At 45.9% G+C, this 27,851-nt stretch overlaps 2 protein-coding genes and 1 pseudogene across 4 annotated transcripts in view; all 3 read left to right on the top strand.

The window, feature by feature from the left end:
* Nucleotides 1-2,608, top strand: part of LPXN (leupaxin) — a 38,274-nt gene extending 35,666 nt beyond the window's left edge. For both annotated transcript variants that reach the window (XM_061154123.1, XM_061154133.1), the window contains 2 exons: nucleotides 300-448; nucleotides 1,283-2,608. In XM_061154123.1, the coding sequence (XP_061010106.1) occupies nucleotides 300-448; nucleotides 1,283-1,552 (419 nt within the window). In that variant the 3' untranslated portion in view covers nucleotides 1,553-2,608. The remainder of the gene's footprint in view (nucleotides 1-299; nucleotides 449-1,282) is intronic.
* A 2,980-nt stretch (nucleotides 2,609-5,588) lies between these two features.
* Nucleotides 5,589-18,998, top strand: LOC133040565 (olfactory receptor 5B21-like; annotated as a pseudogene).
* Nucleotides 18,999-20,906: 1,908 nt separating this feature from the next.
* Nucleotides 20,907-27,851, top strand: part of LOC133064251 (olfactory receptor 5B12-like) — a 93,657-nt gene continuing 86,712 nt past the window's right edge. For both annotated transcript variants that reach the window (XR_009694599.1, XM_061154106.1), the window contains exons 1-2: nucleotides 20,907-21,383; nucleotides 26,651-26,747. The gene's annotated coding sequence lies outside the window, so the exon portion shown is untranslated. The remainder of the gene's footprint in view (nucleotides 21,384-26,650; nucleotides 26,748-27,851) is intronic.

Here is a 27,851-nt window from a genome sequence, read left to right as displayed (position 1 = left end):
CCCATTCCAGTATTCTCGCCTGGAAAATCCCATGGACAGAGGAGCCTGGTGGGCTACAGCTCATGGAATTGCAAAGTCTCGGACACCATCTGGCGACAGAACAAACAGCAAACATGAACCAGGCCCAGTTCAGAAATCGCTGCACTGTCCCGTGGGTTTCTGCTAACAGCCCTTTGACGTAGGTGTCTGTTAGCACATTCTGAACGTGGGAGAGTTTAGGTCATTGCCCGCTCCTCCGTCTCTAACTTGGTTTAAGGTCTCAAACCGCAAGAGTAAACCCTTGCTTTCCCTCTCTCCAGGCTTTCACGAGAAGGACAAGAAGCCGTACTGCCGGAAGGACTTCCTGGGCATGTTCGCACCCCGGTGTGGCGGCTGCAACCGGCCAGTGCTGGAAAACTACCTTTCGGCCATGGGCACCGTCTGGCATCCAGAGTGCTTCGTGTGCAGGGTGGGCACACTCCCTTATCTTCTGCATTTCGGGAGAGGCAGGGCTCTCCTTTCTGGGGTGCAGCTGGTAAGCGGGTTCACAGCTCAGGGCGAGAGTTTGACAGGGGCTTCTTAAAAGAAATACAAGTGTTTCTCGGCAGTGAGAAGGAATGAAATAATGCCATTTGCAGCCACATGGGTGGGCCTAGAGATTGTCTTACTGAGTGAAGTCAGGCAGAGAAGAAGTACAGTATGCCATCCTTCCGTGCGGAGTCTAAAGAGAAACAGGCTGCCGTCCATGGGGTCACAAAGAGTCGGACACAACTTAGCAACTGAACAACAACAGAAGAAATGAATTTATTTACAAAGCAGAAACAAACTCACAGAGAGTGAATTTAGCTTGCCGAGGAGGTGGGGAGGGTGAGCAGGAGGGAAAGTTAGGGAGTCTGGGATGGATATGTACACCCTGCTATGCTGAAAATGGATAACCGACAAGGACCTACCGTATCGCACGGGGAACTCTGCTCAGGGTTATGTGGCAGCCTGGATGAGAGGGGAGTTTGGGAGAAATGGATACATGTTTATGTGTGGTTGAGTTGCTTTGCTGTCTACCTGACACCATCACCATCCTGTTCATTGGCTGTGCTCCAATACAAAATCAAAAGTTTCTTTCAAAAAAGAAACACGAAACACCACCACATCCATGTGGGCATTTGCTCGTCTGGTTTGCAGAGGGGCGATATTCTAACCTCTGAGTGTCCACTGGTGGGAAACCGGCAGGGATTTCCAGGCTGAAATCTTGCTGATACTTCTTGACATCCGCACCCCTTGTCTTTCTCTTCCCCCCACCTCCCAGGACTGCTTTAGCGGTTTCTCTACGGGCTCCTTCTTCGAACTGGACGGGCGCCCCTTCTGTGAGCTGCACTACCATCGGCGCCGGGGAACCCTCTGCCACGGGTGCGGACAGCCCATCACGGGCCGCTGCATCAGCGCCATGGGCTACAGGTTCCACCCCGAGCACTTCACGTGCGCCTTCTGCCTGACGCAGCTGTCCAAGGGGGTCTTCAAGGAGCAGAATGACAAGACCTACTGTCACCCCTGCTTCAACAAGCTCTTCCCGGTGTGATCTCAGCTGAGCCCACACGCGCCCTCTTCCGATCTGCGCGGAAATTTAAGCCAAGAGAGGCAAGCGTACATTTCTAGTTCCTGACCTTCTTCTGCTCAGTAGGCTTAGAGAGAAAGCCAAGGTGATGGACAAGGAAGGGAGCGTCTAGAGGTGACGTGACTAGGCTTCCGGCTTAAAGTTTTGATCTCAAGCCTTCTTTTTTTTTTTTAACAATGCAGTTGAATTTTGATCTGGGGCCTGCTGTCCAGTGCCTGTGCGGGTGTATTTTCACATGCACGCATTTGTTCCACTCCTGCCCTCCTTAGCTTTCTCCACTTTCACCTCTATTGATGGTCCTACAGATCGATCTCCTCTGCTTGGCCTTAGGAACTGGGTCTTTTGAGCTACCCCCCTTTCCCTGTGGCCGACTTTCCCACGGTCACTGCTGCGGGCTTTGTCCCTGCTTTTTTTTGATAGGAGGATGATTGCTTTACACTTTTGTGGTGGTCACGACCTTTATTCTTGCTGTTGGGCATCACGGTGTCACTCTTAAGTTCCTTGTCTTTCCCTTCAGTGTATTTCTCCTTTTCAAGAGAAAGTCGATTTTAACTGGAAAACTTTGAATCCTGACATCACTGATAAATAAAGGAACTTGTGGTTTTAATGACTCAGTGTCATATTAGTTTGATAAATTTTCTGCTTCCCATGTTATATACTAGACACAATGTCCAATTAAGTGTGTATCATACCTCTTGTTTACTTCCAGACAATGGCCCCTTTTCTTTAAATCAGAAGAAATGAAAAGGAGGGACTCCTAGTCATTGACTTTTAATTTAGGCCCGTAGCTTTCACTTTATTTCTTTGCACTTAAGTGATTGATTAAAAGATGGCAAAGCTTCTTAAATTTTTTTTTTTTCATTGCTTTGTTTACCTTTGGAGGAAAACAGTTTCCACTGGGCGGTTGTGAATTCATATTTGCATGTGCATGCATATCTCCAAACTCATAAAGTTGTATGTGTTCGTTCAATTTTCTTGTATATCAACTATATCTCAATAAAGCTATTTTAAAAAGTGAAATGTGCATCTTCCTTTGACTTTACAGTTGTCACATGAAAACAAGCAGGATGGCTGTTCTTAGAGCATCTCTGAAGAAGGATGCTTGAAACCTCATTTCACCATTTTTCAGTTTGGATTAGGAAATCCAACCTCCCCCCTTCCCCCCCCCCCCAAAAAAAAACAGAAAACAACTCCACTTAGTTATTTGTTCCTCTGAAAAATATTATGAGTAAACTTGTAGAAAAGCTTGTCAGACTATTCAAGAGTCTGACTTTCTCAAGTTCTTCCTCAAGTCAATTTTAAAAGGAGTCATGCTTCCTCAAAAGAGATCTTGATACGCTCTGTAACGCATCTCTCTTACCATGATATTATTAAAAATAACACTATGATTATTTGTTATGAAAAAATTTTAAATCACTGAGGAAATCCCCTTCCCTGGAAGTATTTTTTTAAAATAGGACTGAATTTTTAAAACAGACGGATGTCTTTAGAGTACTAATATGGGGACAGACCGTCTAGGAGGGCAGAAATGGATGAAATGGTTCTTGCCAAGCTTTATCCTATTGCCCTTCTTTACTGGAGTGAATGGTAAGTGGGATCTGAGGGTTGGAAGGAAGTGGTGCCAGTGAGTTGAACAAAACAGGAAGTCCACACGCACCCCAGCTGTGAGGGGGCTGATGGGGCAGGCGGCCAGCTGGCCGCTCGTCCTGGCTGAGCACCAGCCTAAGCAAAACGCATGTTCCGTTTCTAGACATCCTCCTGACTGCATGTGACTCTGTATGGTGTTTGCAGGTGTTAATACGGCAGTGTTCATGGTTGGTTTGGGGTTGGACAAAATCAACTTGGGGTTTTAACCAGAAAGAACGTTCAGGTGGTAACTTTTTTTTCCTTTTTTTTAAGGATCGGCTATTTTGAGATTTCTGTAGAATCTATGTATTTAAAAATGTCAAAGAAAAACCGCAGTTTACTAAGGTGAAATTAAGAAGTGAAAATTTTTATTTTCATAATGAAAGTGGTTTTATATTTGTCCAAAAGGGGATTCTGTCTTCTGGACTAATGTTTTAGCAACAAGGAAACCACTCAAAAGTTAAAAGTTCTCCTTTTTAAAAAAGTTAATACTTCTCTCACACTGATGTGTACCTGTTTACTCAGTTCTGAGTAACTTGTAGGTTTTATTTTATTAATTAAATTTTTTTTTTTTTTTGGCTTTGCCATGTGGCTTGCAGGACCTTCGTTCCCCAACCAGGGATTGAGCCCAAGCCTCCTGTAGTGAAAGTGCAGAGTCTTAACCACTAGACTGCCAGGGAAGTCTCCAAAATTTTGTTTTTATTTTTCGGCCGTGGCATGCAGCATGCAGAATCTTCGTTTTCTGACCAGGGATTGAACCTGTGCCTCCTACATTGGAAGCATGGAGTCTTAGCCACTGAACTGCCAGGGAAGTCCCCTTATAGCTTCTGAAAAATAAAACCTACTCTCAAAAGACAGGGTTTTTCCTACCCACGAGGATATATATTTTTATAGAAGAATGTGCCATTGATTGAGAACTCTATTCTCAAGGAGGAATCACTCAGTTTGGCCAATGGTCCTTTGGAATAGAGATCTCCAAGGTGCTCCTTAGACAAAGACAACAATCATTTTTCCTAAGTGTTCTAGATGTAACCTTGTAGGATGGCTACTGGGCATAAGCTCCCTGTTTGTGACCAGTGGAGGGAGACAGAGCGCTTTTCTCTAGCTTTGCAAGCAAAAGTCCTGAGATTCACCCTAACTGCACTAGCTTAGATCACATTAAAAAAGAAAAAAAAAAATCACTCAGTCATGTCTGACTCTGCAACCTCAAGGACTGTAGCCCGCCAGGCTCCTCTGTCCATGGGATTTCTCAGACAAGAATACTCGAGTGGGTAGTCTTTCCCTTTTCCGGGGCCTGGGGGTGGGTTGGGGGGGGCTGGTTTCCAACCCAGGGATTGAACCCGTGTCTCCTACATTACTCTCAGATTCTCACCAGGGAAGCCTGCATACCCACCAGTGACTTTTGCTGGGGGAATTGTACTATGCAGCCCGCCTTAAACCAAGCTAGATCATTTCCAGGGTTACGGTCAGAACTAAGTTTGTAAAAACACAAGGGCCCTGTGCAGGAGATGTGGATACTTAAAAAATCTGGGGACTGGCCAAAAGAGGTCAATGAATCTTGACTCTGTATGAGTATATATGTTCAAGAGCTAAAGAGTTTCAAGGTAATACAGAAGGTAACCAAGCAGATCTATCCGGTGCCCTGAGGGGACATGCCCAAGAACTTCACAGAATGTAAAAGCAGAGGGGAGCCCGGAGTGAGGATGTGAGGGAAACACGCGGCGGAGACGGACCTTCCTTGGGGCCCAGGTGGGAGGCAGGGGCGGGCACAGCATTAAGAAACATCCCAAGCAGCTTCAGTTTGAGAATCTGAGAAAGGAGATCTTCTAGCTGAAATAATAGTGAGAAAGAGTGACAACTGTTGTTTAGGGGCAAGCGTCACAGGTGTGTGTGTGTGTGTGTGTGTTCAGTCGCTCAGTCGAGTCCGACTCTCTGCGACCGTGTGGACTGTAACTCACTGGGCTCCTCTGTCCAGGGAGCTTTTTAGGCAAGAATACTGGGTCTGTTATTCACTCAGTTGTGTCTGACTCTTTGCAACCCCACGGACTGTAGCCTGCCAGGCTCTTCTGTCCATGGGATTCTCCAGGCAAGAACACTTGGAGAGACTTGCCATGCCCTTCTCAATTGGATCTTCCCAACCTAGGGATCGAACCCGGGTCTCCTACATGACAGGCAGATTCTTTACCCTCTGAGCTACAAGGGAAGCCCGTTAGGTGTCAGCAGGTCTTTAACAAGAACAGAGGTGGCAGTCATTAAAATAAGAGACAGAAAAAGTGACTACTTGCCCTCAAAATGCTGTGAGGTTAGTGTTCTTAGATAAAACTCTCCATCAGAGCGGCATGTGCGTGCTGAGAACCCAGAGGTCAAAGGGGAAATGGAAATCTACTGGGAGACGCTGGATCAGCAGGGAAGAATCCTCAGACCAGTGCTGGAGCTTGAGCTGTGCTTGTCACAGATGTACAAGTTAGCCGGAAGGCAGCAGTGTCTCACATCTATTCTCAAATCTATACAGAGCGAGGTAAGTCAGAGGAGAAAAACAAATATTGCGTTTTAACAGATTAAGGTGGACTCTAGAAAAACGGCACTGATGAACGTATCTACAGGGCAGGAATAGAGATGCAGACATGGAGAACGGACGTGTGGGCCCGGGGGCGAAGGGCTGGGAGGGACGGGCTGGGAGACTGGGGTTGACCTACACGCACCACCACGTGTAAAATAGGGAGAACCTCTGTGGCACGGGGGGTCAGCTCGGTGCTCTGTGATGGCCTCGGGGGGCGGGAGGGAGGTCTCACAGGGAGGCCATGTGTGTATGCACACAACTGTGTCATTGTACAACAGAAAGTAGCACCACGTACTAAAGCAATTACACTCAGTAAAACATGAGCTGAAATTCATGCTACGTAGGCTGCTTTGTCTAGGCCCCTCCGGAGAAGATGGCTAAGTCTGTAATGTCACTGTAATACTGTGTATTTGTAGTGAGAAACTGTTTTAAAAAACTTGATGTCTTACTTGCAAACAAAAAAGAAAGACAATTTGGAAAATGATCAGAGAATTATATTTACCTTTATCCTGAAAATTGGTACTTGAAGAAAATTGGGTTAAAAAGAGTTGAGGAAGAGAAAGAAGATAGTTATAGTAATTCTGAGAGGAGCTTGTAGGGACACTTTTTAATGTGTTGGAGGCTGAGGGTGAAGGTTCCATTATGTCCAATGACACTTGGAAAAGATGACTGTCCCTGGCTGGCTCTTCCGTCTTCAGACACGAGTTCAGAGATACTGGAGGCTCAGAAATGAGGTGTGCTTAAGGTATGCCTGTAAGGGGTGCCTAGAGGGAGAGAGATTTTCCTCAGATAATCTGAAAGTTTTGAAATAGATGGGGAAAAAAGAAGGGAAGGGAGTAATGGGCTCTATAAGTGCATGTGTGAGTTGGACAAGTTGAAAATTCTGGTGCTTCCAGGAGACATGCAGAAGCAAGAAGGATGGCATTCAACACACTCTCTGTCGGGGAAAGAGACAGTGGTGGGGTGGACCCCGTCACTCAGCTCATCCCCTTGCACAGACTCAGCCTGGAGCACCTCCTAGTTTGGGTTCTCCTGGAAGTGGACCCGTGACTAGGATTTGTGAGCAACAGTTTATTTAGAAACGTTGTGGGTGCACGGGTAGGAGAGTGGGGAAGTGAGACAGGGACTAACATGCACTAATAAACTGCTTACTGGGGTGGAAGGTCGGAGCTCAAAACTCTTGACCTCTGGGGTTTATTAGACCACACGCGATGACAACAATCCCCCACCCGACCTCTGCTGCCTCTGGCCCACCCTCCTCACAAGCTGGATATGCTTCTGACCGAAGAAAGCCCTTAATCTGAGTGACAGGCGCTTTCAGTAGGAAGCACCAGCTTGCCCTAGGCAGCGAGCACCGGCAGACACAGGAGCTTAGAGCGTCGGTGGGGGAAAGTTACGAGGCGGTAAGCCGGTTCGAAGAGATTCATTGGAAATGTCTGCAAATCACGTTTGGAATGTGTGCTCCTACTCAGCCGCTTGGTCGTGTCCGACTCTCTGTGACCCCATGGACTGTAGCCCGCCAGGCTCCTCCATCCGTGGGATTTTCCTGGCAAGAATACTGGAGTGGGTTGCCATGCCCTCCTCCAGTTGGGATGTATAGCAAGCCGTTTGTTTTCAGAACTTTAATAGGGTACATGTATGCAGTAGAATCAATGGCACCCCACTCCAGGACTCTTGCCTGGAAAATCCCATGGACGGAGGAGCCTGGTGGGCTGCAGTTCATGGGGTCGCTAAGAGTTGGACACGACTGAGCAACTTCACTTTCATTTTTCACTTTCATGCATTGGAGAAGGAAATGGCACCCCACTCCAGTGTTCTTGCCTGGAAAATCCCAGGGATGGAGGAGCCTGGTGGGCTGCCGTCTATGGGGTCGCACAGAGTCGGACACGACTGAAGTGAGTTAGCAGCAGCAATGCAGTAGGATATTACTCAGCCATAAAAACGGACACAACTGAGTCATTTATGGTGAGGTGGATGGACCTAGCTAGAGTCTGTCATACAGAGTGAAGTAACTCAGAAAGAGAAAAACAAATATCGTACGTTAATGCATACCTGTGAAATCCTGAAAAGTGACACAGATGAGCCTATTTACAGGGCAGGAATGGAGACAGAGATGTAGAGAACAGACGTGTGGACATGGGAGTGCTGAAGGGGGCCGGGGTGAGCTGGGAAGTTAAGACTGACATATATACACGACGGTGTGTGCAGTAGACAGCTAGTGGGGGGCCGCTGCATAGCGCAGGGAGCTCAGCTCGGGCTCTGTGACGACCTAGAGGGCGGGGGCGGGTGGGAGGAGGAGGCCCCGGGGCAGGGCACATGTTTACATCAGCCCGTCCACTCTGTCATGCAGCTGAAACCAACCCAACATTGTAAAGCGACTCCGCCCCAATCAAAATAAAATAAAACGTCCCCAGTTCTAGAAAGCTTAATGCATTTCATCAAGTGTAGCGATGGTGGAGGGGATTTAGGGAGGAAAAGAGTGGGCGTTTCCATTTTACCCATGGAAAAATGACCACTACACGACTCGGCCAAGATCACTCAATTTTAGTGATAGCACTAGAACTGGGCAAATGCTTGCTTATTATCCCTCACCTGGGACACTTTCTCCTAGGCTTTACTTCAACAGTGTGAAATACATCTCAGAAATAAGGTCCGTGAAGTGAATTTTCAAGGGATGAGTGAGGGCCCTGGGACTAGAAAGGTGATCCAGTGGTGTAACCTATGTTGTTTGGGATATAGTGGCCAGAACTGTAGCCTTGACATCAGACAAACCCAAGTTCAGAGGCTGAGTGTACCATTTACCATAAATGTACACCATTTATGTACCATGTACATAACTAAGGTGTAAACCTTAGTTAAGTTATTTATCTTCCGCAGACTTCAGTTTCATAATATGCTAAATGTGGGTAAGAATATCTCCCACGTGGGTTTGCTCTGAGGATTAACCAGGATAATAAGTGCGAAAGAGCTTTGTAAACCTCCAAGAACCACACATAAAAGGCATTAACAAAATAGTCCAAGAGGTACGTGAGGGAGTCAGTGCAGCTTCCATCTCTAGCATTTCCATGGAGACTGTGAAAATATAGCAGGCTTTTAGTTGTATTTTTATGATTTTAGAAATCTTTTTTGGGGCTCAGGATGAAAGCCGGTGGAATTGAAAATGCTGGGAGATTAGGAGAAGAGCTTGAGCGTGAGCTGATAATCTCCCTTTGCAGCAACATATTGACAGAGTAGTGCTCAAGACGAAATGATTTCCACGGTACAGGAAATCCATTCGGTTAGCTGCTTCCTGTAGATAGGAAGCAGTGAGCCCAGGTCAAGGAAGCAGAGCCAAGGGGAAAGGAGTTCAGGGGCCTTCCAAGGCTGTGGCAGTCACTGCCCGTCAACGGCCTGACCATAATTCAAACAAAACCCCAGGAAAGTCCTTGCCATCATTATCACCTGTATTGCCAGCGGTGCTATACCAAAATACCAGACTGGGTGGCAGAAAGAACGGAAATTTATTTTCTTATGGATTAGAGGCCGGAAGTCCAACAGCCAGGTGTCCCCAGGTCTGGCGTCCCCTAAGCCCTCTCTTTTGTCCTGCGGACGGCCGCCTCCTACCGGGGTCCCCGTGTGTCCTCTCCTCTGTGCACGTGTCTCCCTGCTTCCTCCTCCTCTTAGACAGACAATAGTCCTGTTGCTTTAGGGTCCCACCCTCATGGCCTCATCTAACCTACATTAGCTCTATCTCCAGGGCTTCTCAGGCGACGCTAGTGGTAAAGAACCCTCCTGCCGGTGCAGGAGACGTAAAAGACACGGGTCTGATCCCTGGGTTCGGACGATCCCGCGGAGGAGGGCATGGCGACCCACTCCTATATTCTTACCTGGAGAATCGCATGGACAGAGGAGCCTGGCGGGCTACAGTCCATGGGGTTGCAGAGAGTCGGACACGACTGAAGCGACTTAGCACCCATGTGTCTTCAGATGAAGAAGATGATTAATATCAGATTAATCTCAGGGAACAGATGAGATGGAGGCTGAGATGAGATGTTATAAGAAGGGCCCAGCTTCTGTGCATTTACACATGCCAATGTTCTGGGACATAGCTGACCCTGCTGGTTTCTCTTTTAAAGGCGAGGGGGAGAGAAATTTCAAAGCACCAGTTTAAGCTGCTCTTTTTTATTTTTCACAGACAAAGAAGCCCTCAGGGTTTGCAAATCTACAAATAGATATGTTTCTGTTTTTATTCCTAATGAGAAGCATACAGTGCTTTTTTAAGATCACCACATCTGATGATCTGAACGCTAGTTTGGTGAGTTAGAGACAAATACATTTCTTTTAAGTTGAGCTCCTCAAATGACATCTCTGTTCCTAGTCTATTTTATTAAACCGAGAGTCAGATAGAAGGTGCAAAATTCGGTAGGCTCATTTTGTTTTCAGGCACGGCTCTAGGCTCCTGGAGAAAATCTAAGATGAGTAAGCCTTAGTCTTTATCTTCGAGGAGCTTACAGCCTAGGAGAGTCACATATCCAGTCCTAATATGAGCTTGTCTGTACAGAAGGACTTCTTGCCTGGCAGCTGTGGTCAGGGCAGTGAGAGACATAGGAACTAGGAAGGAAAACGAAAGGAGGCAGATGATGTACAGAACTGAACAGATGGTTGGATGACATCACTGACTCAGTGGACGTGAATTTGAACAAACTCTGGGAGGTAGTGGAGGGTAGAGGAGTCGGGCGGGCTACAGTCCATGGGGTTGCAGAGAGTCGGACACGACCTAGCGACTGAACAACGACAACAAAATATTACTAGGCAATTTGGAAAACTGTTATAAATAGAAGGCTACACATATGTTTTTCATAATCTTAGCAAAAAGCTTCATGGTGGAGATGGCTTTAATTTGAATCTTCAAGTAAAAATGAGAAAGGAAAACTGGGGCATTCCAACCCTAGGGGGAAAGGCAAGAAGTAGGGCAAAGGGGAAAAGTGCTTGGGGTGCAGGCAGAGAGAGGCATTCCTCTACTGAGGATCCACTGTGCGCCTTTTCGGGTGTGTGTGGATGAAGTGGGATACTTGGTAGCAATAAAAGAGAATCAGCATATACGTACTACTATTTGGGCTTTCTGGGTGGTGCTAGAGGTAAAGAACCCACCTGTCCATGCAGGAGACATAAGAAATGTGGGTTTGATCCCTGGGCTGGAAAGATCCCCTGGAGGAGGGCATAGCAATCCACTCCAGTATTCATGCCTGGAGAATCCCATGGACAGAGGAGCCTGGTGGGCTGTGGTCCAGAGGGTTGCAAAGAGTCGGACACAACAGAAACAATTTATCACACAGCACACATTGAATATATATAAAATAGATAATCAACCAGGACTTACTGTATAGCACAGGGAACTCTACTCAATATTCTGTAATCACCTGTATGTGAAAAGAATCTGAAGAAGAATGGGTATATGTATGCCTAACTGAATCACTTTGCAGTAGAACTGAAACTAACACAACATTGTAAATCAACTATACCTCGATATAAAACAAAAAGTAAAATAAAAAAAAGAGAGAGAAATAAAGCAAAAAATGTGTGTTGGGCTAGCTGTGTTTGAATGTCAGGCTGGAGAAGCTGCATGTCATCCTGTAGGCAGCAAGCAAGTCGTCGCAGTTCTGAGCACGGTGGATTGAAGAGAGAAGGGGAAGTGGAGGGAGGTATGAGCTGAGGTCCCAAGCCTCCTGTGCGTGCTCGGAGATTTTACCTGCAAAATCACATATTTACACATCAAAATCACACATTTGAAGATAAAATTACTAATAACTTGGAGATGGCAACTGCAGAGCATTAAACCCCAGGGGTGGAGCCCTTCTGAGCAGGGGTCCCTGTATGATGGCAATGACTGCATGTCTGCGAGGCAGGCTCTGGAGTGGCCTTTGAGAAGACCGTTTCAATAGAGCGGACGTGGAAACAGTTGAGTCTGCGGGGCAGTGGATTGAGGGCACGGCGGGAGATGGTGCAGATGACAGTCTCATGGTGGAAGGAGGGACCCTCGTGGAGCACAAGGGTCTGGGGGCGGTGGGAGAAAGCCTTCGGAGAGTTTCGGGGAAAGGATGGGTAACAAGCATGCGTGTGGACACACAGGCTAAGAGCAAGTGGGAGAAGGTGGGAAGGATGGGACCAGCAGCTACAGTAAAGCCCTCACAGGAGTAAGCAGACACTGGATCGGCAGTATACTCGGAGGAGGAGAAAAAAGGAGAGGGCAAGGCAAGCCCCGAGCCAGGAAGGCAGGAGTGGGCAGTGTGAATTTAGATGGGGTGACTGAAGTGACATTAACATCAGGTGGCCCCAGTCTCAGTAAAGAATATGACGTCACCCGTGGAAAGGGCCGAGACCTCAGTGGGGCTGAGGATTCAAGAGAAGCCTGGGAAATTCTGGGTAAATTGATGGGTGGAAATGAGCCAGGGGTCTTAGAGCCACTTGTTCAGTCGCTCAGTCGCATCCGATTCTTTGCAACCCCGTGGACTGCAGCACGCCAGGCTTCCCTGTCCTTCACTATCTCCTGAACTTGACTATGTCCACTGAGTTCCAAATATATTGCTAATCAGTTTTGTGGCTTTAGGTGGATCACTTCATCTCTATAAATCTGTTTAATCCTCAATCAAATTAGATATACAAAATAACCCATATTTGTAGTGTTCAGTATTCTAGGTACTTTATGTCTGTTAACTTGATTCTTACAACAACCTCACCATGCGAGAGAGAGGTATAGAGAAGCTGAGTGACTTGACTGAGACTTCCAGTCTTGGGGCTTGGGGACGGGGAGAGCTAGGCTTTGAACCCGTCCCTCTGGCTCTAGGGATGGTCCTTGTCTCCACTGGGTCACTGCTGTCTTGGGTAACTTAACCCCTCGTGATCTCTTGAGTCTTAAAGGCGCTGACATCCATGAGTCCATGAGATTAGCACTTTAAGAAGACTAGTAGCTTCTTCACTCTTTGTAAATCCCCAGCGTCTTTCCTCAGTGAACTCACTGGTCAGGGTGCGGGGGAACGCAGGCTCTGGTCCCCCAGCCGGCGCCCCAGTAAACTCATCGCAGGAAAGCCTTGCAGTGGCCGCGAGGTGGCAGCATCCAATCAAAAATACATGGCCTTGAACTAACCAAAGGCTCAGGATTGGCCCCTTCCTTCTCCTTCACTTTTCTCAAACCCCAGAGTGTACGTGTTTGAAGGTGAAGTCAGGGCTTGATCTTCTGAGGCTCCCAGCAGTGAAGGAGCCACAGGAGTCCAAGCGGACGTGTCTCCCTGGGAACCCAGAGCCTTTGGGAGAGAAAAGGAGGGAGATAAATTCAGGACCACAAGGAACTGATGAGCAGCGGGGGCTCGGTTCTCACTCACCAAGACCCAAGACTATTCCATTTTACCTGTTAACAGTCTCCATTTTAAGCTGTTTAATTTTGTTTATAACATTAAGCACAGATAAAGGGGAGAGCTAAACTATTTTATGGAAACTATTGTCCTGACTAGATTGTCTCAGTTAGGATGTTAGACCCCCGAGGTGAGGCTTTCTCCTTCCCCGCTCTCCACTTCCTTTGCCTCTTCTCTTCTCTCGTCCTTCTGTTCTTCTTCCTCTTCGCCTCCTCCTCCCCCTCCCATCCCCCTCCTCCCTGTTCCTCCCCTCCCTCCCCTCCCCCTCCTCCTTCCCCCCCTCCTCCTCCCTGTTCCTCTATCCAAGTCTTAGAGCCAAATCCTGATACTTACAAGAAGTCTTTCCATGGGCTGAGTGGGGATGGTTGGACCCAACAGTTGCTTTGAAGGCATTTTGATGGAACGTGATCATCAATCATTTTAGCCTTTGCTTGAAGGCCTGGCCCTCCCCTGGGCCTCTCAGCCTCTTTCATATCACAGTGATGTCTCATTCCCTCAGGAAAGCGGTGCTTTGATTCCTTGTTTGCACAGTACTGAGCCCTGGGTTGGGGTTGAGAACTTAAGGAAAATCCTCCCGGAGGATTCCACATCTACACAGATGGCTGATCCCAGGCGTCTCCTATAGTTTGGTACCACTCCCTTAAGCTCTGAAACAAACTAAAGGCGGCTGAACCGCCTTTACACTGACTCCGTAGCCTCAGGAAATCTTTTACTCTTTGAAATCTGAGGCCTTCAGAGACTGAACAGCACTTCTTTTCCTTTGCAGTCTTCAAAAACCTTGCAGTTGAAGGCAGTACTGAATTAAGACCTCAAAATTCCCGGGTATGATTGCTCTGACTTTTTTTCCCCCCCCAGCATTCTTCATACTGTTGATAAAAACAAAGGGTTTGTCTAAGAGAAAGGGGCTCAGAAGAAGGTATAAAAAAGGACTCAATTCCATTTTCCCCACTTCACTGTGTGAAAACCTGAGACAAGACAAAATTACCTGGGCAATTTTTTGGTCACCTTTTCTTAAACAGAAAATGACATAGTCATTTCTATGTAGAACGCTGATACCAGCTGGTGTTAATAAAATTCAGGAGCTGAGGTTGTATGATTGACCAGTTGGTTTTAAATTTTTTTTTTTTTTTTTTAATTGAAGTGTAGTTCTGGGACTTCCCTGGTGTCTCAGACGGTAAAGCTTCTGCCTACAATGCAGGAGACCCGGGTTCAATCCCTGGGTTGGGAAGATCTCATGGAGAAGGAAATGGTAACCCAGTCCAGTATTCTGGGATTCCCCAGTGACTCAGACGGTAAAGCATCTGCCTGCACTGAGGGAGACCTGGGTTCGGTCCCCAGGTTGGAAAGATCTCCTGGAGAAGGAAATGGCAACCCACTCCAGTACTCCTGCTTAGAAAATTCCATGGATGGAGGAGGCTGGTGGGCTACAGTCCATGGAGTCGCAAAGAGTCGGAAACGACTGAGCGACTTCACTTTGATTTACAGTGTTGTGCTAGCTTCTGGAACACAGCAAAGTGATCAACTATGAGTATGTGTGTACACATGTATATTCTTTCATGTGTACACACGTATTCTTTTCCATTATGCTTTATCACAAGATGCTGAATATGGCTCCATGCGCTGCATGGTAGGACCTTGTTTATCTACTTTGTATACACTAGTGTGTATCTGCTAATCCCAGACTCCTCACTTAGCCCTCCCCAACCTCCTTCCCCATTAGGTAACCATAAGTTTGCTTTCTCTTGATTGACCAACAATTTAATAAAAAGATAAATTCATTTGAATTGAGGACCCACCATAGCCCACACAGTGGCTAGATTTTCTCATATTTTATCTTACTTAATTCTCTGTTATTAGAGGAAATTGACTTGCCAACAGTCCCACACTCGTAAGCATTAAAGCTATGATTCTCACTCAACTGTTGAGTTTCTAGTCCATCTGTTCATTTGACAAATATTTAAGAATCTGCTCTGAGCCTGGCACTGGCCTAGGCAGTGGACATTGACACACTGAACAGGTACAAGCTTTCTCTCTTTTTCATGGAATTTAGTCTAATAGTTTTCCACTGAGATTCTTCTTTGGAAAACGCCCCCATGGAATGTGATGGCTGAGCGTGATTGATTCTTCAAACCCCGTTAGAAGCAATGTTGATAACACTTTTATTTTCTGATTACGTGTCTTGCTGATTTCGACTTCATAATCCCTTCATCCTTAAAGTTTTAACATTTTTCAGTTTGCAACACACTTTCTTATTTGTCATTTATTTATTTGGCCACACTGCGTGGCTTGTAGGATCTTAGTTCCCTGACCCGTGATTGAACCTGGGCCCTGGGCAGTGAAAGTGCAGCGTCTTAACCCTTGGACCACCTGAGAATTCCCTCTTATTTGTTACTTATTAAATAAAGCAATATCTTTAATACTTGTTAAAATGTCTTTGCTTTTTCAAGGCTCCTTCTGGTGTTTATTTCAGGGCTCTTCAGAAAAGCTTGTCCTCTGGAGGGCTTTGGTGGGAAGGGCACAGCACTCAGCAATGGGGTGTGGATTCAGGCCTTGAGAGAGGGCACTGGGGACCGGCAGGACCTTCCTGTCTCTGCCCTGACTCCAGATTCTCTCCGCAGCCTTCGGTCTGGACACATTTTTGAACAGTGACGGAAATGCATAATGGAAAGGCTTGTCCATCAGGAGAACAGAAACACCTTGATCGCTAATAATGTACCAAGATGCCATTCTGGAGCAATTCAATATGGGGAGTGGGAAATAAAGGTTAGAGATCAGACCTACAGCTTAGGTACATATAATTGGGTGGTCAGCATTAACCAAGAAAATTGACTAAGCATTTGAGAAGATGTTTTGGAATAGAAATCAGAGACCACGCTAAGTCAGCTGTCTTTCATTCTTGAAGTTTTTCCATCTTGTTTATCCTACTTCATGTTGGGGAAGATATTTGGTTTATGAAATAAGAAGGTCAGTATCTCGTTAGTTGAGGGACCACGGTACTAGGCAAGCAGTTTTCCCTTCTTGGACTCCCTCACCAATGAGCAGGAGTATTTGGCTGGAGCTCTAGATCTTGAACTAGTCAGTTTATCTCACCAAGCCTCAGTTTCTCCATATATATAATCTATACATGAATATAGATGCATATATATATCTATATGTATATGTGCATCTATACATGAATATGGGCTTACCTCATAGCTCAGTTGGTAAATTATCTGCCTGCAATGCAGGAGACCCAGGGTCAGGAAGATCCCCTGGAGAAGGAAATGGCAAGCCAGTCCAGTATTCTTGCCTGGAGAATCACATGGACAGAGGAGCCTGACAGGCTACAGTCCATGGGATCGCAAGACTTAGCGACTACACCACCACCGCCACCATACATGAATATGGAAAATCCCATGGACAGAGGAGCCTGGCGAGCTACAGTCCATGGGGTTGCGAAGAGTCAGACACCACTCAGCGACTGAGTACACACACCCACATATACTGGAATATGGTCTATAATATATGTACGCTGTGAAATATATAATGCACATAACTCATGACATTGTGGTTACATGAACTGTGAACCCAAGTAGAGTTTTATAATCTCCTGAACAGTGGTTCTCAACCAGGGACGACGCCACGGACCTTTGGGACTTCTGGCAGGGTCTGGAGACATTGCAGGTGGTCACAACTAAGGAAGGGGATGTGTTCCCGGCATCGAGTGGGCAGAGGTCAGGGATACTGAAACCTCCTCCAAAGCACAGAACAGCCTTTCCCCCGCCGCTACTGCCACCTACAACCAAACAGCTACTCAGCTCATAGTATTAACGGCGCTGTGGTTGATAAATCCCACCCGGGGACTTTGCACAGACACTGCAGTTAAGAGGCCCCCGTTTTCTCATGTGTGCTACCAGGGAACTGCCTCCTGTAGGTGGCAGGATATTGTGTCTGTTCACCTAGAGAGCACACACACGTGCCAAATGTCAAAAGGAGAAAAAGAAAAACGACTGGCTCAAACGTAACAAAGTGGTGCAGGTTGGGAAGTTAATTGGTACATTACTGAATGGAAATCTGTTGATAAGTAGGAGAAAGATAAAAACAGAAAATTCTAGGAATTTATCTTAAGGGAAAAGAGAGAGGAGTGAGAAACATCTACGGGGCTATCCCTTGGAGCATTGTCTATGATGGTGGAAAGTGGAAGCTAGGACTGGAGTATTATCATGGTTCCTGAGTGATACCGTTTCACAGGGTAGCTGAACCCATCTTCTGATGCCAGCTGCCACACTTGTGTGTGTAATTATCATGTGAACTCAAGAGGCTGGACTGTCTCCTTCCATGTAATAAAAAAGGCTCTTTATCAGTCTGATCACTGCAGTTGCAGATAAACCAAGGTCACGCAGAGCTGAAGCGTTTTCTCCCTTGAATTCTTCCTTTCTCCCTTTCTCTCCTTCCTCCACAAGTTAAAAATTGATAAATAAATTCTTAAAAACTAGTCTACCAGACATATCTTGGTTTTCCCAAGGATGTAAACAGGTAATAATTCGAACTTTGAGTGTACGGACTTTGGGTTCAAAACTATAAAGCTGGGAATTCAGTTCTGACCGCTACTAATTAGGTTGTTCTGGTCAATCTTAAGTGCCCAGGCCTTAACTTCCTCATCTGTAAAGTGGGCATAATCAGTTCAGTTCAGTTCAGTTGCTCAGTCGTGTCCGACTCTTTGTGACCCTATGGACTGCAGCACCCCAGGCCTCCCTGTCCATCGCCAACTCCCGGAGTTTACTCAAACTCATGTCCATTGAGTCGGTGATGCCATCCAACCATCTCATCCTCCGTAGCACCTGCCTTACAGGATTAACTGTTGTATAGAAAGGTCTAGCATGTGCCTCATACATGGGACTTTCTTGATAGATGCTCGTTTTCTGTTTTTATATCATTCCTCCATACTTTCATCTGAGTTTACGGCTCCTTTTCTTAGGCTGAGTTGAAGAAAGCCTCAATGGAGAACAGCACAGGAGCAACAGAGTCCACCCTCTTGGGGTTGACAAATGACCCCGACCTCCAGGTTCCCCTCTTTCTGGTATTTCTGTCCATCCACCTCATCACTTTGGGTGGGGATGGGGGGATTACGGTGGTCATCTGCTCGGACCCCCGCCTCCACACTCCACGCACTTCTTCCTCAGCAACCTCTCCTTTGCAGATCTGGTTACTGATCAGCCGTGCAGCACTGCACTCCGGGAACAGAGTCATCTCTGACAACGGATGTGCTGCTCAGCCCTCTCTTTGGGGGATTTGCTGCCGGTGAGTGCTTCCTCCTGGCCTCCATGGCCTATGACCACCACGTGGGGCTGTGTAGGCCCCTTCACTACACCAACACTGTGACCGCAGGTGTGTGCCCTCCTGACAGCGGGCTCTTAACCTCTGTGGCTTCCTCAGTGCCTCGATCCACACAGCAGACAGCTTCAGACTCTCCTGTGGTTCAAATGAAATCAATCACCTTTTCTGCGACATCCCACCACTCCTGGCTCTCTGGTGCTCCAAAGCACCCTATCAGCAAGCTGGCGGTCTTCTTCGTTGTGAGCTTCAGTGTCTTTTTCACCCTCCTGGTCATCCTCACCTCCTCCCTCTTCACGTGCATTGCCGTGGCACGGACGTGTTCTGCAGAAGGAAGGAAGAAGGCCATCTCCACCTGTGCATCCCACCTCCAGTCGTGTCCATCTTCTCCGGGACAATCATTGTCATGTAATCACAGCCCAGCTCCACCCAGCTGGTGGACACGGACAAGGCAGCATCTGTGCTTTACGGGGTGGTGATTCCCATGCTGAACCCCTTGATCTACAGTCTCAGGAACAAATGAGTGAAAAATGCTCTCTGGAAAATACTCAACAAACTTAATCCCCAGTCTTCCAGTGTGAGTAGGAGGTAGGCCAACACACAGACCACCTGATGTGAAGAACTGACTCATCAGAAAAGACCCTGATGCTGGGAAAGACTGAAGGGGGGAGGAGAAGGGGATGACAGAGGATGAGATGGTTGGATGGCATCACTGACTCAATGGACATGAGTTGGAGCAAACTCCAGGAGTTGGTGAAGGACAGGGAAGCCTGGCGTGCTGCAGTCCATGGGGTCGCAAAGAGTCAAGACTGAGTGACCGAAAAACAAGAAGAAGTAAGTAGGCAGGAAATAATGGATAACATTTCCCTCAGACTTAGATGCCATCTCATCTTTTGAGGTTTGGTAGATTTCAGTTCTCTCTTCTCTGAGAATAGTGCTTACTTCTGCACTTAGGTGAAGTGGCAAAAAGCAGCCCTTTGAAATGTCTCACTCAGAAGAAATAACCTTATATTTAGTGAACAACACCCTGGGATGTTTAAATCTTTCTTGCATTCATTTCCTGACATGCTTTAAAGCAGAAGATCAAAGCATAGACCGAATGCACTGAATTTCCATCTCCTTATTTTAATTGGAGGAAATTTCCATTTGTTACTAAAATTGGGTAGAAGGACTACATCTTCATTGAATAATATTTATCACAGAATTATGCTTTTCATTCCTTTGATCCACGGATTTGAAAGTTAAAAGTTTCTAATGCTGACAAAGGAGGTTTCAATATGTTTAATAGCATCTCAGAAAGGGTTGTAATTGAAAGGATAGGGTGCTGGTCCAAGTATTAAGTCCTTCCACCCACCACCCTTCTGTGCCTGCTCGCATTCCCAACCTCACTCACAGGTTGTACACCTTTGTATTCTCCATCTCCTTCTGTTAAAATGTCCCCCATTTTATTTATTTATTGACTGCACGGTGCAGCCTGAGGGGTCATAGGTCCACATCAAGGGACGGACACTCTGCACTGGAAGCTCAGGGTCTTAACTACCGGACGACCAGGGAAGTCCCTCACGTTACAGCGTGAGCACAACCTTGGTAGAAAACAATAAGCCACCTTGTTTCAGTCGTTAAAATTGTTTAAAATTTAACTCGCATAACTATATCTCTTTTTTGAATGCCTGCACTCTGTTCTATGCTTTTGGCCTTGATCTAACATAACTACCAAAGGCTGCAGAAGGTTTAAAGAAAAAAAAAAAAATGTTTGCCCAAGGGCTATGAGAAAGGATATTTGTCTTTGAATGAAACACTCTCGTCTCTCACATCCTTAAGTTTGGTGAATCTCTTGTGAATACACACGGTAGTTTTTTGTGCCCTCATTCCTTCTGCTTTTTCAATAATTCAGTTTACCTCCGCAAATCCTGTTCCTTTCAGATGTTCTGTAATTAGACGAGCAAAAATTAAAAAGCCTGCTGAAATGTACTTCTTAAGGTCAGAGTGACCATGACTCACAGCAAAAGTCCACCTTCAGGTCTGCTTTCCTGGGCTAGGTGGTATGAACGGATGTGTGTGGGTGGGAAGGCAGTGGTGATTAATCTTACTTCTCATCAACTGCTTGATGTTTATAGCTACAAGGAGTCTAAGTTGTCTCATACTTCATGATTTCATGATCTCAAAAATTTTTTTTTCTACCTTAAGTGTGAAAACCAGAAATCTTTTTTTAAAGAAGGTTTCATTTATTTGTTTATTCTTGGCTACGGTGGGTCTTCACTGGTTGCACTGAGTGGCATCTCCTCTCTAGTTGTGGTCTGCAGGCTTCTCCTTGCAGTGGCTCCTCTTATTTGGGAGCACAGTCTCCAGGGCCCACAGGCTTCCGTAGCCAAGGCCCAGGGGCTCAGGAATTGCGATGCGGGAGCTTAGTTGCCCCACCAAATGTGGAATCTTCATGGGCCAGGGATCAAACCTGTGTCCTCTGCATTGGCAGGGGGATTCCTAGCCCCTGGACCACCAAGGAAGTCCAAAACCAGAAACCTCGGTGGGCTAAATCAGGGCGCTTAGAAGGTCAAGTTGATTTTGAAATGATCATACTCCATGGTGCACAGGGCAGCCTCAGTCTGAGGAGCGTTGACCGTGGGTTTTGTGGAGAGAGAAGCAGAAACAGACATGAGGCCAGCCTGGAGGAGAGACCTTCTCTTGCACGTGTTCACCGTCACCTGAATGCACTGGGGCTTCTTGTGGGTCCAAAGCCTTGACAGCCTGGACCTGCCTCACCACCCTCCCGCCGCCCCCTGCCTGGGCAGTGAGGACTTTTCAGCCACACACACCGCAGAACAGGCTCTAATGGCCAGGTTCTACTTCACCGAGGAGGTCCTTCTCAGCGACTCTGCGAGTTACAGAGCTCACGGTGCCTGATTTGGAGGTGAGTGTTGGAAGCAGCTATGTGAGCATTGAGTGTATTCCACTCATAGTTCAGCTTCTTTTCCTACCTTGACAGATATCATTACATTTTTCCTCTTCTTTCCCTTTAAAAAAAAAAAGTATTTATTTTGGCTGTTCTGGGTCTTAGTTGCAGCCCATGGACTCATAGCTGGAGCAGGCATGTGGACCCTAGTTCCCCAGCCAGGGATCGGACCTGGGTCCCCTGCACTGGGAGCACAGTCTAAGCCCCTGGACCACAAGGGAAGTCCCTTCCTCTTCTTCCTGCTCCTCTTTTTCTACTTCCTCTTTCCTGTTTTGTGTTCCTTTTTTCTTTTCATCCTCTTTTCATCCTCAGCCTGGGCAAGGACCTCTCTCACCACTAAGCAGTTAGGTCCTATGCAAAATTAAAGTTTTTCTGGTATTAAAACTATGACAGTACCCAATAATGTGTGTTTCTGGGCAAGTTTCTTTCTGCCTCTATCTCCAAGTTTAGGCCAAAAGGTATGTGGCTCTTCTAAGAGTTAAAAGCCTAATGCTTACACATTGCCTCTTTTTTATTTAAAGTCACCTCAAACTAACACTACAGTTGACAGCAAATGAGTATAAAGGTCTTAGTTCTAGTATCAAAGGCTGCATGAAAATTCTTACTATTCTTCTCAGTGGTATGACTTCTAGAATGTCATTTGATTTCTTTGAACCCAACATTTGGGATAAACTGTAAAGATGTATGTGTGCTTAGTCGCTTACTCATGTCCAGCTCTTTGCAACCCTATGGACTGTAGCCCGCCAGGCTCCTGTGCCCATGGGATTTTCCAGGCAAGAATACTGGAGTGGGTTGCCATTTCCTCCTTCAGAGGATCTTCCTGACCCAGGGATTGAACCCACGTCTCCTGCATCTCCTGAATTGGCAGGTGGATTCTTTACCACCAAGCCACTGGGAAGCCCTAAATGGCAAAGATAACATGAAATAAAATATGGCAACAGGCCCATCATAATGAGTGCATGTTTGGTGTGGTTGAGATTCCTGCAATAGCTCTCACTTAACCGTTCTTGGGCGTTCCGCTTTTGGCTCCTGAGCTACTCCGCTCTGTCCACGCTATTTGGGTGCAAGCCTTTTTGCCCATCCACTGCTTACCTTCCTGTCCCCCAAGGCCCCAGTTCTGCAGCAGACCCATTTCACGCTGATATTACACGAGCATTCATTTACACAAGCTACTCAGAAGGAGACATCTTGTTTCCACTAAGACTTCAGTTACAGAATACAGATTACTGTGGGGAGTTTTTCATGTTCACGTGGGAAATCTGTCAAACAGAGACTATATGCTCATCTGGTTATTAGCAACCTTCTCCCTGCAGGAGTGGTCTGATATAGGGCAGACACTGTGGGTAAGGCCTGCAACTCAAGTTAGCACAATAAAGGCACCAGAGGAATTCCTTCCTGAATTGTCCAAAAGCAGAATGCAAAAAACGTAGAAATCAGGACAATTATTTACATCAGGGTAGATTATCCTTTTGAAAAAAGATTCATGATTGAATTATTTTAAATAAGAGTCTCCCTTTGTGCATGAAATAATTTGTTTAGCTTTTATGTATATGGAAAGAAAAACTAAAATATGTAGAGTCCTGGACAATTGAAGTGAACATTACAGACTCATAGACTCTTTAGCCAAGATAGACTTTAAAAATAAACCACACCAATTCTCTCATTTTACAATTGAAAACTCTGATCCCTGCAGTTTAACTTGCTTCACCTCACAAGAACCAAATCTTACTTGACTCTTATTTATCCTTTACCTTCTGTAAAACTCTTGATGTATCAAAAGAAAATTTTACTTTCATTGGTTCACTTGCAGATGGATTTTCGTGCTTCCATTTGGCAGCTGAGGAAATCAACTCTTTGAGAAGTTGACTTACTTGCTGAGTGGTAACAAAAGGAGCTCAGATTTGAACATAAGTCTTGACGTCCCTGCTCAATCTTCTGAGAAAAGAAAAGTAGCCTTATATTGTAGTAAATTTCAGTAGATGACTTATTTGATGTATAAATCATTAAAGACAGCCTTTCATGATAAGTTCCTGCTGTGTGGCAAGGCAGTCTGGAGAATACAAACAGATTTAAGGATATCAGATATAATTCCTACTTCAACAAAGCAAATCCTCCTGCATATATGATGACTGATGTGATGCACTTTGGGATTTACGACTCAGTGTTCACTGGCCTGGTTGGCAGGAAGTGTTCCTCTATCTTACGGAAGCTGCATGGACCAGGGCATGTCATTCTTGTCATTCTGGGCTCTTTGAATGAGGCATCCCGTGGAGACAGCCAAACCCTGGCCAGGATTTACTGGGTACAAGCAGCAGGAAAGGCATGGTGTGAGGTCCGTGAAGGAACCAGGAATATACTGCATTGTTCCTGCTTCGGAAGAAGCTTGCAAATAGTGCAGTGGAACAAAACACATACTTTGAGATGGGTGACCACTCAAGGCTTTTGTGGTTTTCTTATTTTTTAAGATGTTTATTTTTACTGCGCTAGGTCTCTGTTGCTGTGCTTGGACTATCTCTGGTTGCGGGGAGCAGGGGCTGCCCTTGGCTGCCGTGGCTAGGCTTCTCATTGCGTGGCTTCTCTCACTGAGGAGCACAGCCTCTAGGCACCCGGGCTCAGCAGCTGCAGCTCTTCTGCTCTGGAGCGTGGGCTCAGGGCTTGTGGCACACGGGCTTAGTTGCTCTGTGGCATGTGGGATCTTCCTGGACCAGGAAACGAACCTGTGTCCCCGGCATTGACAGATGGATTCTTACCCGCTGTGCCAACAGGGCAGTCCTGTGATTATTGTTAAGGGAGTGGTATAGAAAAGCTTTAGGAAGCTATGATGCATGGAGGAGGGCCCCTCTGGAGCCATGACATTTTAACCAAGGCTTGAAAAGAAACAAACTGAAAGATCCTGGCAGTGACACGGTTGGAAGGGAAATACCAGGGAACTCATTTCTCGTCTTCTTAAAAACCTCAATGTTTACTGGAGCATAGTCGCTTTGCAGCCTGTCTCACTGTCTGCTGTAGAGCAAAGTGAATCCGCTGACGCAGACCTCACACTATACACCGGCTGTATGCAGAGCTCACGCTATACACCGGATGTATGCGGAGCTCACGCTATACACCGGCTGTATGCGGAGCTCACGCTATACACCGGCTGTATGCGGAGCTCACGCTATACACCGGCTGTATGCGGAGCTCACGCTATACACCGGCTGTATGCGGAGCTCACGCTATACACCGGCTGTATGCGGAGCTCACGCTATACACCGGCTGTATGCGGAGCTCACGCTATACACCGGCTGTATGCGGAGCTCACGCTATACACCGGCTGTATGCGGAGCTCACGCTATACACCGGCTGTATGCGGAGCTCACGCTATACACCGGCTGTATGCGGAGCTCACGCTATACACCGGCTGTATGCGGAGCTCGCGCTATACACCGGCTGTATGCGGAGCTCGCGCTATATACCGGCTGTATGCGGAGCTCGCGCTATACACCGGCTGTATGCGGAGCTCACCCTATACACCGGCTGTATGCGGAGCTCACCGTATACACCGGCTGTATGAGGAGCTCACGCTATACACCGGCTGTATGCGGAGCTCACGCTATACACCGGCTGTATGCGGAGCTCACGCTATACACCGGCTGTATGCGGAGCTCACGCTATACACCGGCTGTATGCGGAGCTCACGCTATACACCGGCTGTATGCGGAGCTCACGCTATACACCGGCTGTATGCGGAGCTCACGCTATACACCGGCTGTATGCGGAGCTCACGCTATACACCGGCTGTATGCGGAGCTCACACTATATACCGGCTGTATGCGGAGCTCACAGTATACACCGGCTGTATGCGGAGCTCACACTATATACCGGCTGTATGCGGAGCTCACACTATATACCGGCTGTATGCGGAGCTCACGCTATATACCGGCTGTATGCGGAGCTCACAGTATATACCGGCTGTATGCGGAGCTCACACTATATGCCGGCTGTATGCGGAGCTGACACTATATGCCAGCTGTATGCGGAGCTGACGCAGAGCTCACACCATACACCTCCTCTGTGTCTGGATCCCCCGCCCACCCCGGCCGCCACAGAGCACTGAGCAGATTTCCTGGGCTCTGCAGGAGACTCCAGTTAGTTACCTCCTTTGCGCATAGTGTCAGCAGTGTATCGATCTTCCCAAACTCTATGGTCTCAGCTTGTTTTACTGAGCTTGAAAGCGTTTGATAAATTATCTATTTTAAAAAAGAAAATAATATTTAGAACCCTTCAGAGGTGAGAAAGAATCCTGTGGGTGGGGAAAGCTCCCTGGGAGAGGTTAGCACTTGAGCCACTCTCTGAAGCAGTGATGAGAACGTCCAGAATTCCAAGATGAAAGAATTAGCCTCTAGTCAAAACTCTACCACTTACTGGTGGTACCATCTCTTTAGATTCCATACATCTGTGTTAATATATGATATTAGTTTTTTCTCTTTCTGACTTCACTCTGTAGGACAGACTTGAGGTCCATCCACATCACTACAAATGACCCAATCCATTGTTCTTATGGCTGAGTAATATTCCATTATATGTATGTATCACATCTTCTTTATTCATTCATCTGTTGATGGACATATCTGGGCTATTGTAAATAACGCTGTAATAAAGGCAATTGAGACTTGTTCCTATCAAACTGTGTGAAGAACCTGGACTTACAAGAACAACTGTTTCCGCCCAGAGAAGTTACACTTTTATGAGGAAACTTCTGTAGGCTATCACCACTCACCTATGCAGATCCAAGCCCAAGAGTCCTATTGCCCATTCATAACATGGGGTTTCTCAGTCTCTGATCTGTGATTAATTCACAAACAAGGTGTGTATGTGTGTGTGGTGGTGGTGGGGGGTTGGATAATATCTTTGCAGTGTACTTAACCAACTAAAAAGTTAGTGTGTGTGTACTTGTGTCTGTGTTTGTATAAAACGTTTGTTTTAAACTTCTTACAAATCAGTGAGAAAAAGTCAGACAACTCAATAGAAAAATACAAAATTTAATTGTTCGATGTATTGTTCATGTTAATTTGGTTTATCTCTAGGGTAAAGATGAGTTATGCTGATGTGACCATTTTTGTCAAGTATTTCAGTGCACATATGCAGTCAGTTCTCTAGAGTGTATCTATTTTAAAGTGTAATTGCTGAATCATAGGCTATATCCAGTTTCAACTTTACTAAATAATATGTGTTCTTTTCCAAAGGGACTGTGCCAATTTATCTTCCCATCAACAGTGTGTGAATTCCCACTGCCAACGCTTGGTATAACTGGGCTTTTAAACTATGCCAATTTGGAGAGAGGTCAGTGTTTTTCTTATTGTTGTCCTAACTTGCATTTATTTGATTACTGATGAAATGAAACACACATGTACTTTTTCCCCCCAGATCTTTCAGCCATTTTTCTCTTATTGTATAAAAAGACGGCAAACCACAAATGGATACAAACAGATGTGTGGGTATGGATGTACAGAGGCTGTTGTTCTATTTTTGACTTGAATGGTAGATATATTGGAGTTTTCTATTGTTAAACTAAACCTACATGTTTTATGCACTTAAAATATATATATGTCTCGCAGTAAAAATGTTAACAAAGTTAAATCAAACATACCTCCTATATGAAAGGAGTTTGTGTAAATTTCGGTTATGCTTTCTATATAGGGTGTATTTCACAACAGAATGTTTTTTTAAAAAGTATATCAAACAGCTCCTGTATTAAAGAAGTTTATGATATAAAGTAAAGTAAGGACAATATCTAAGTATAAGTAGCTTTAGTTCTACGTGAAAAATTACAAACATCTACAAGAGGTGCACATAAAATGCTCTGGTAGAAGAGAGCAAGGATACATCCCAGGGTGGAGACTTGAAGAACACAACATTTGTTCTGGACAAGAAAGAGACATACAGGGAAATGACAAGGACAGTATCAGATGTATTCAGCAAGCACTGTTTTGTTTGTCTGAAGTGTAATATTCTTGAAGAAAAATAATCGAAAATAAATTTGGAAGGCTGTGAGTTGGTGCCCAACTGTGGAGACCATTCTCTTTCAGATTAAGACTTTCAAGTTTATACTGTAGAGTCTAACACCACTAAAGAAAGTTCAGAAACTGCAGCTGCCAGAGCTAAAGGCAGAATCCCAGCTACGGCAGGAGAACCTTTAAAACGGCTTTGCCTCTGCATCTATGTTAAAACAAAGCATTGGTTTGCTTTTGGCAAATTGTCCAGCATTTTATGTGTGAGCACATAGCCACCTAACAAGGTATTTCAGCACCTGTTGGAGCAGCCATTGATCATTTTTTTTTTTTTTTTTGAGGTTGATGGTCATACTGATTCATTTCTTATATACTTTCTTTTTAAATTTATTTTTAGTTGGAGTAGAATTGCTTTACAATGCTGCGTTCGTTTCTT

The sequence above is a fragment of the Dama dama genome, chromosome 1 (assembly GCF_033118175.1).
Source record: "Dama dama isolate Ldn47 chromosome 1, ASM3311817v1, whole genome shotgun sequence".
NCBI lineage: Eukaryota > Metazoa > Chordata > Mammalia > Artiodactyla > Cervidae > Dama > Dama dama.
This window is presented reverse-complemented; position numbering and strand designations above follow the sequence as displayed.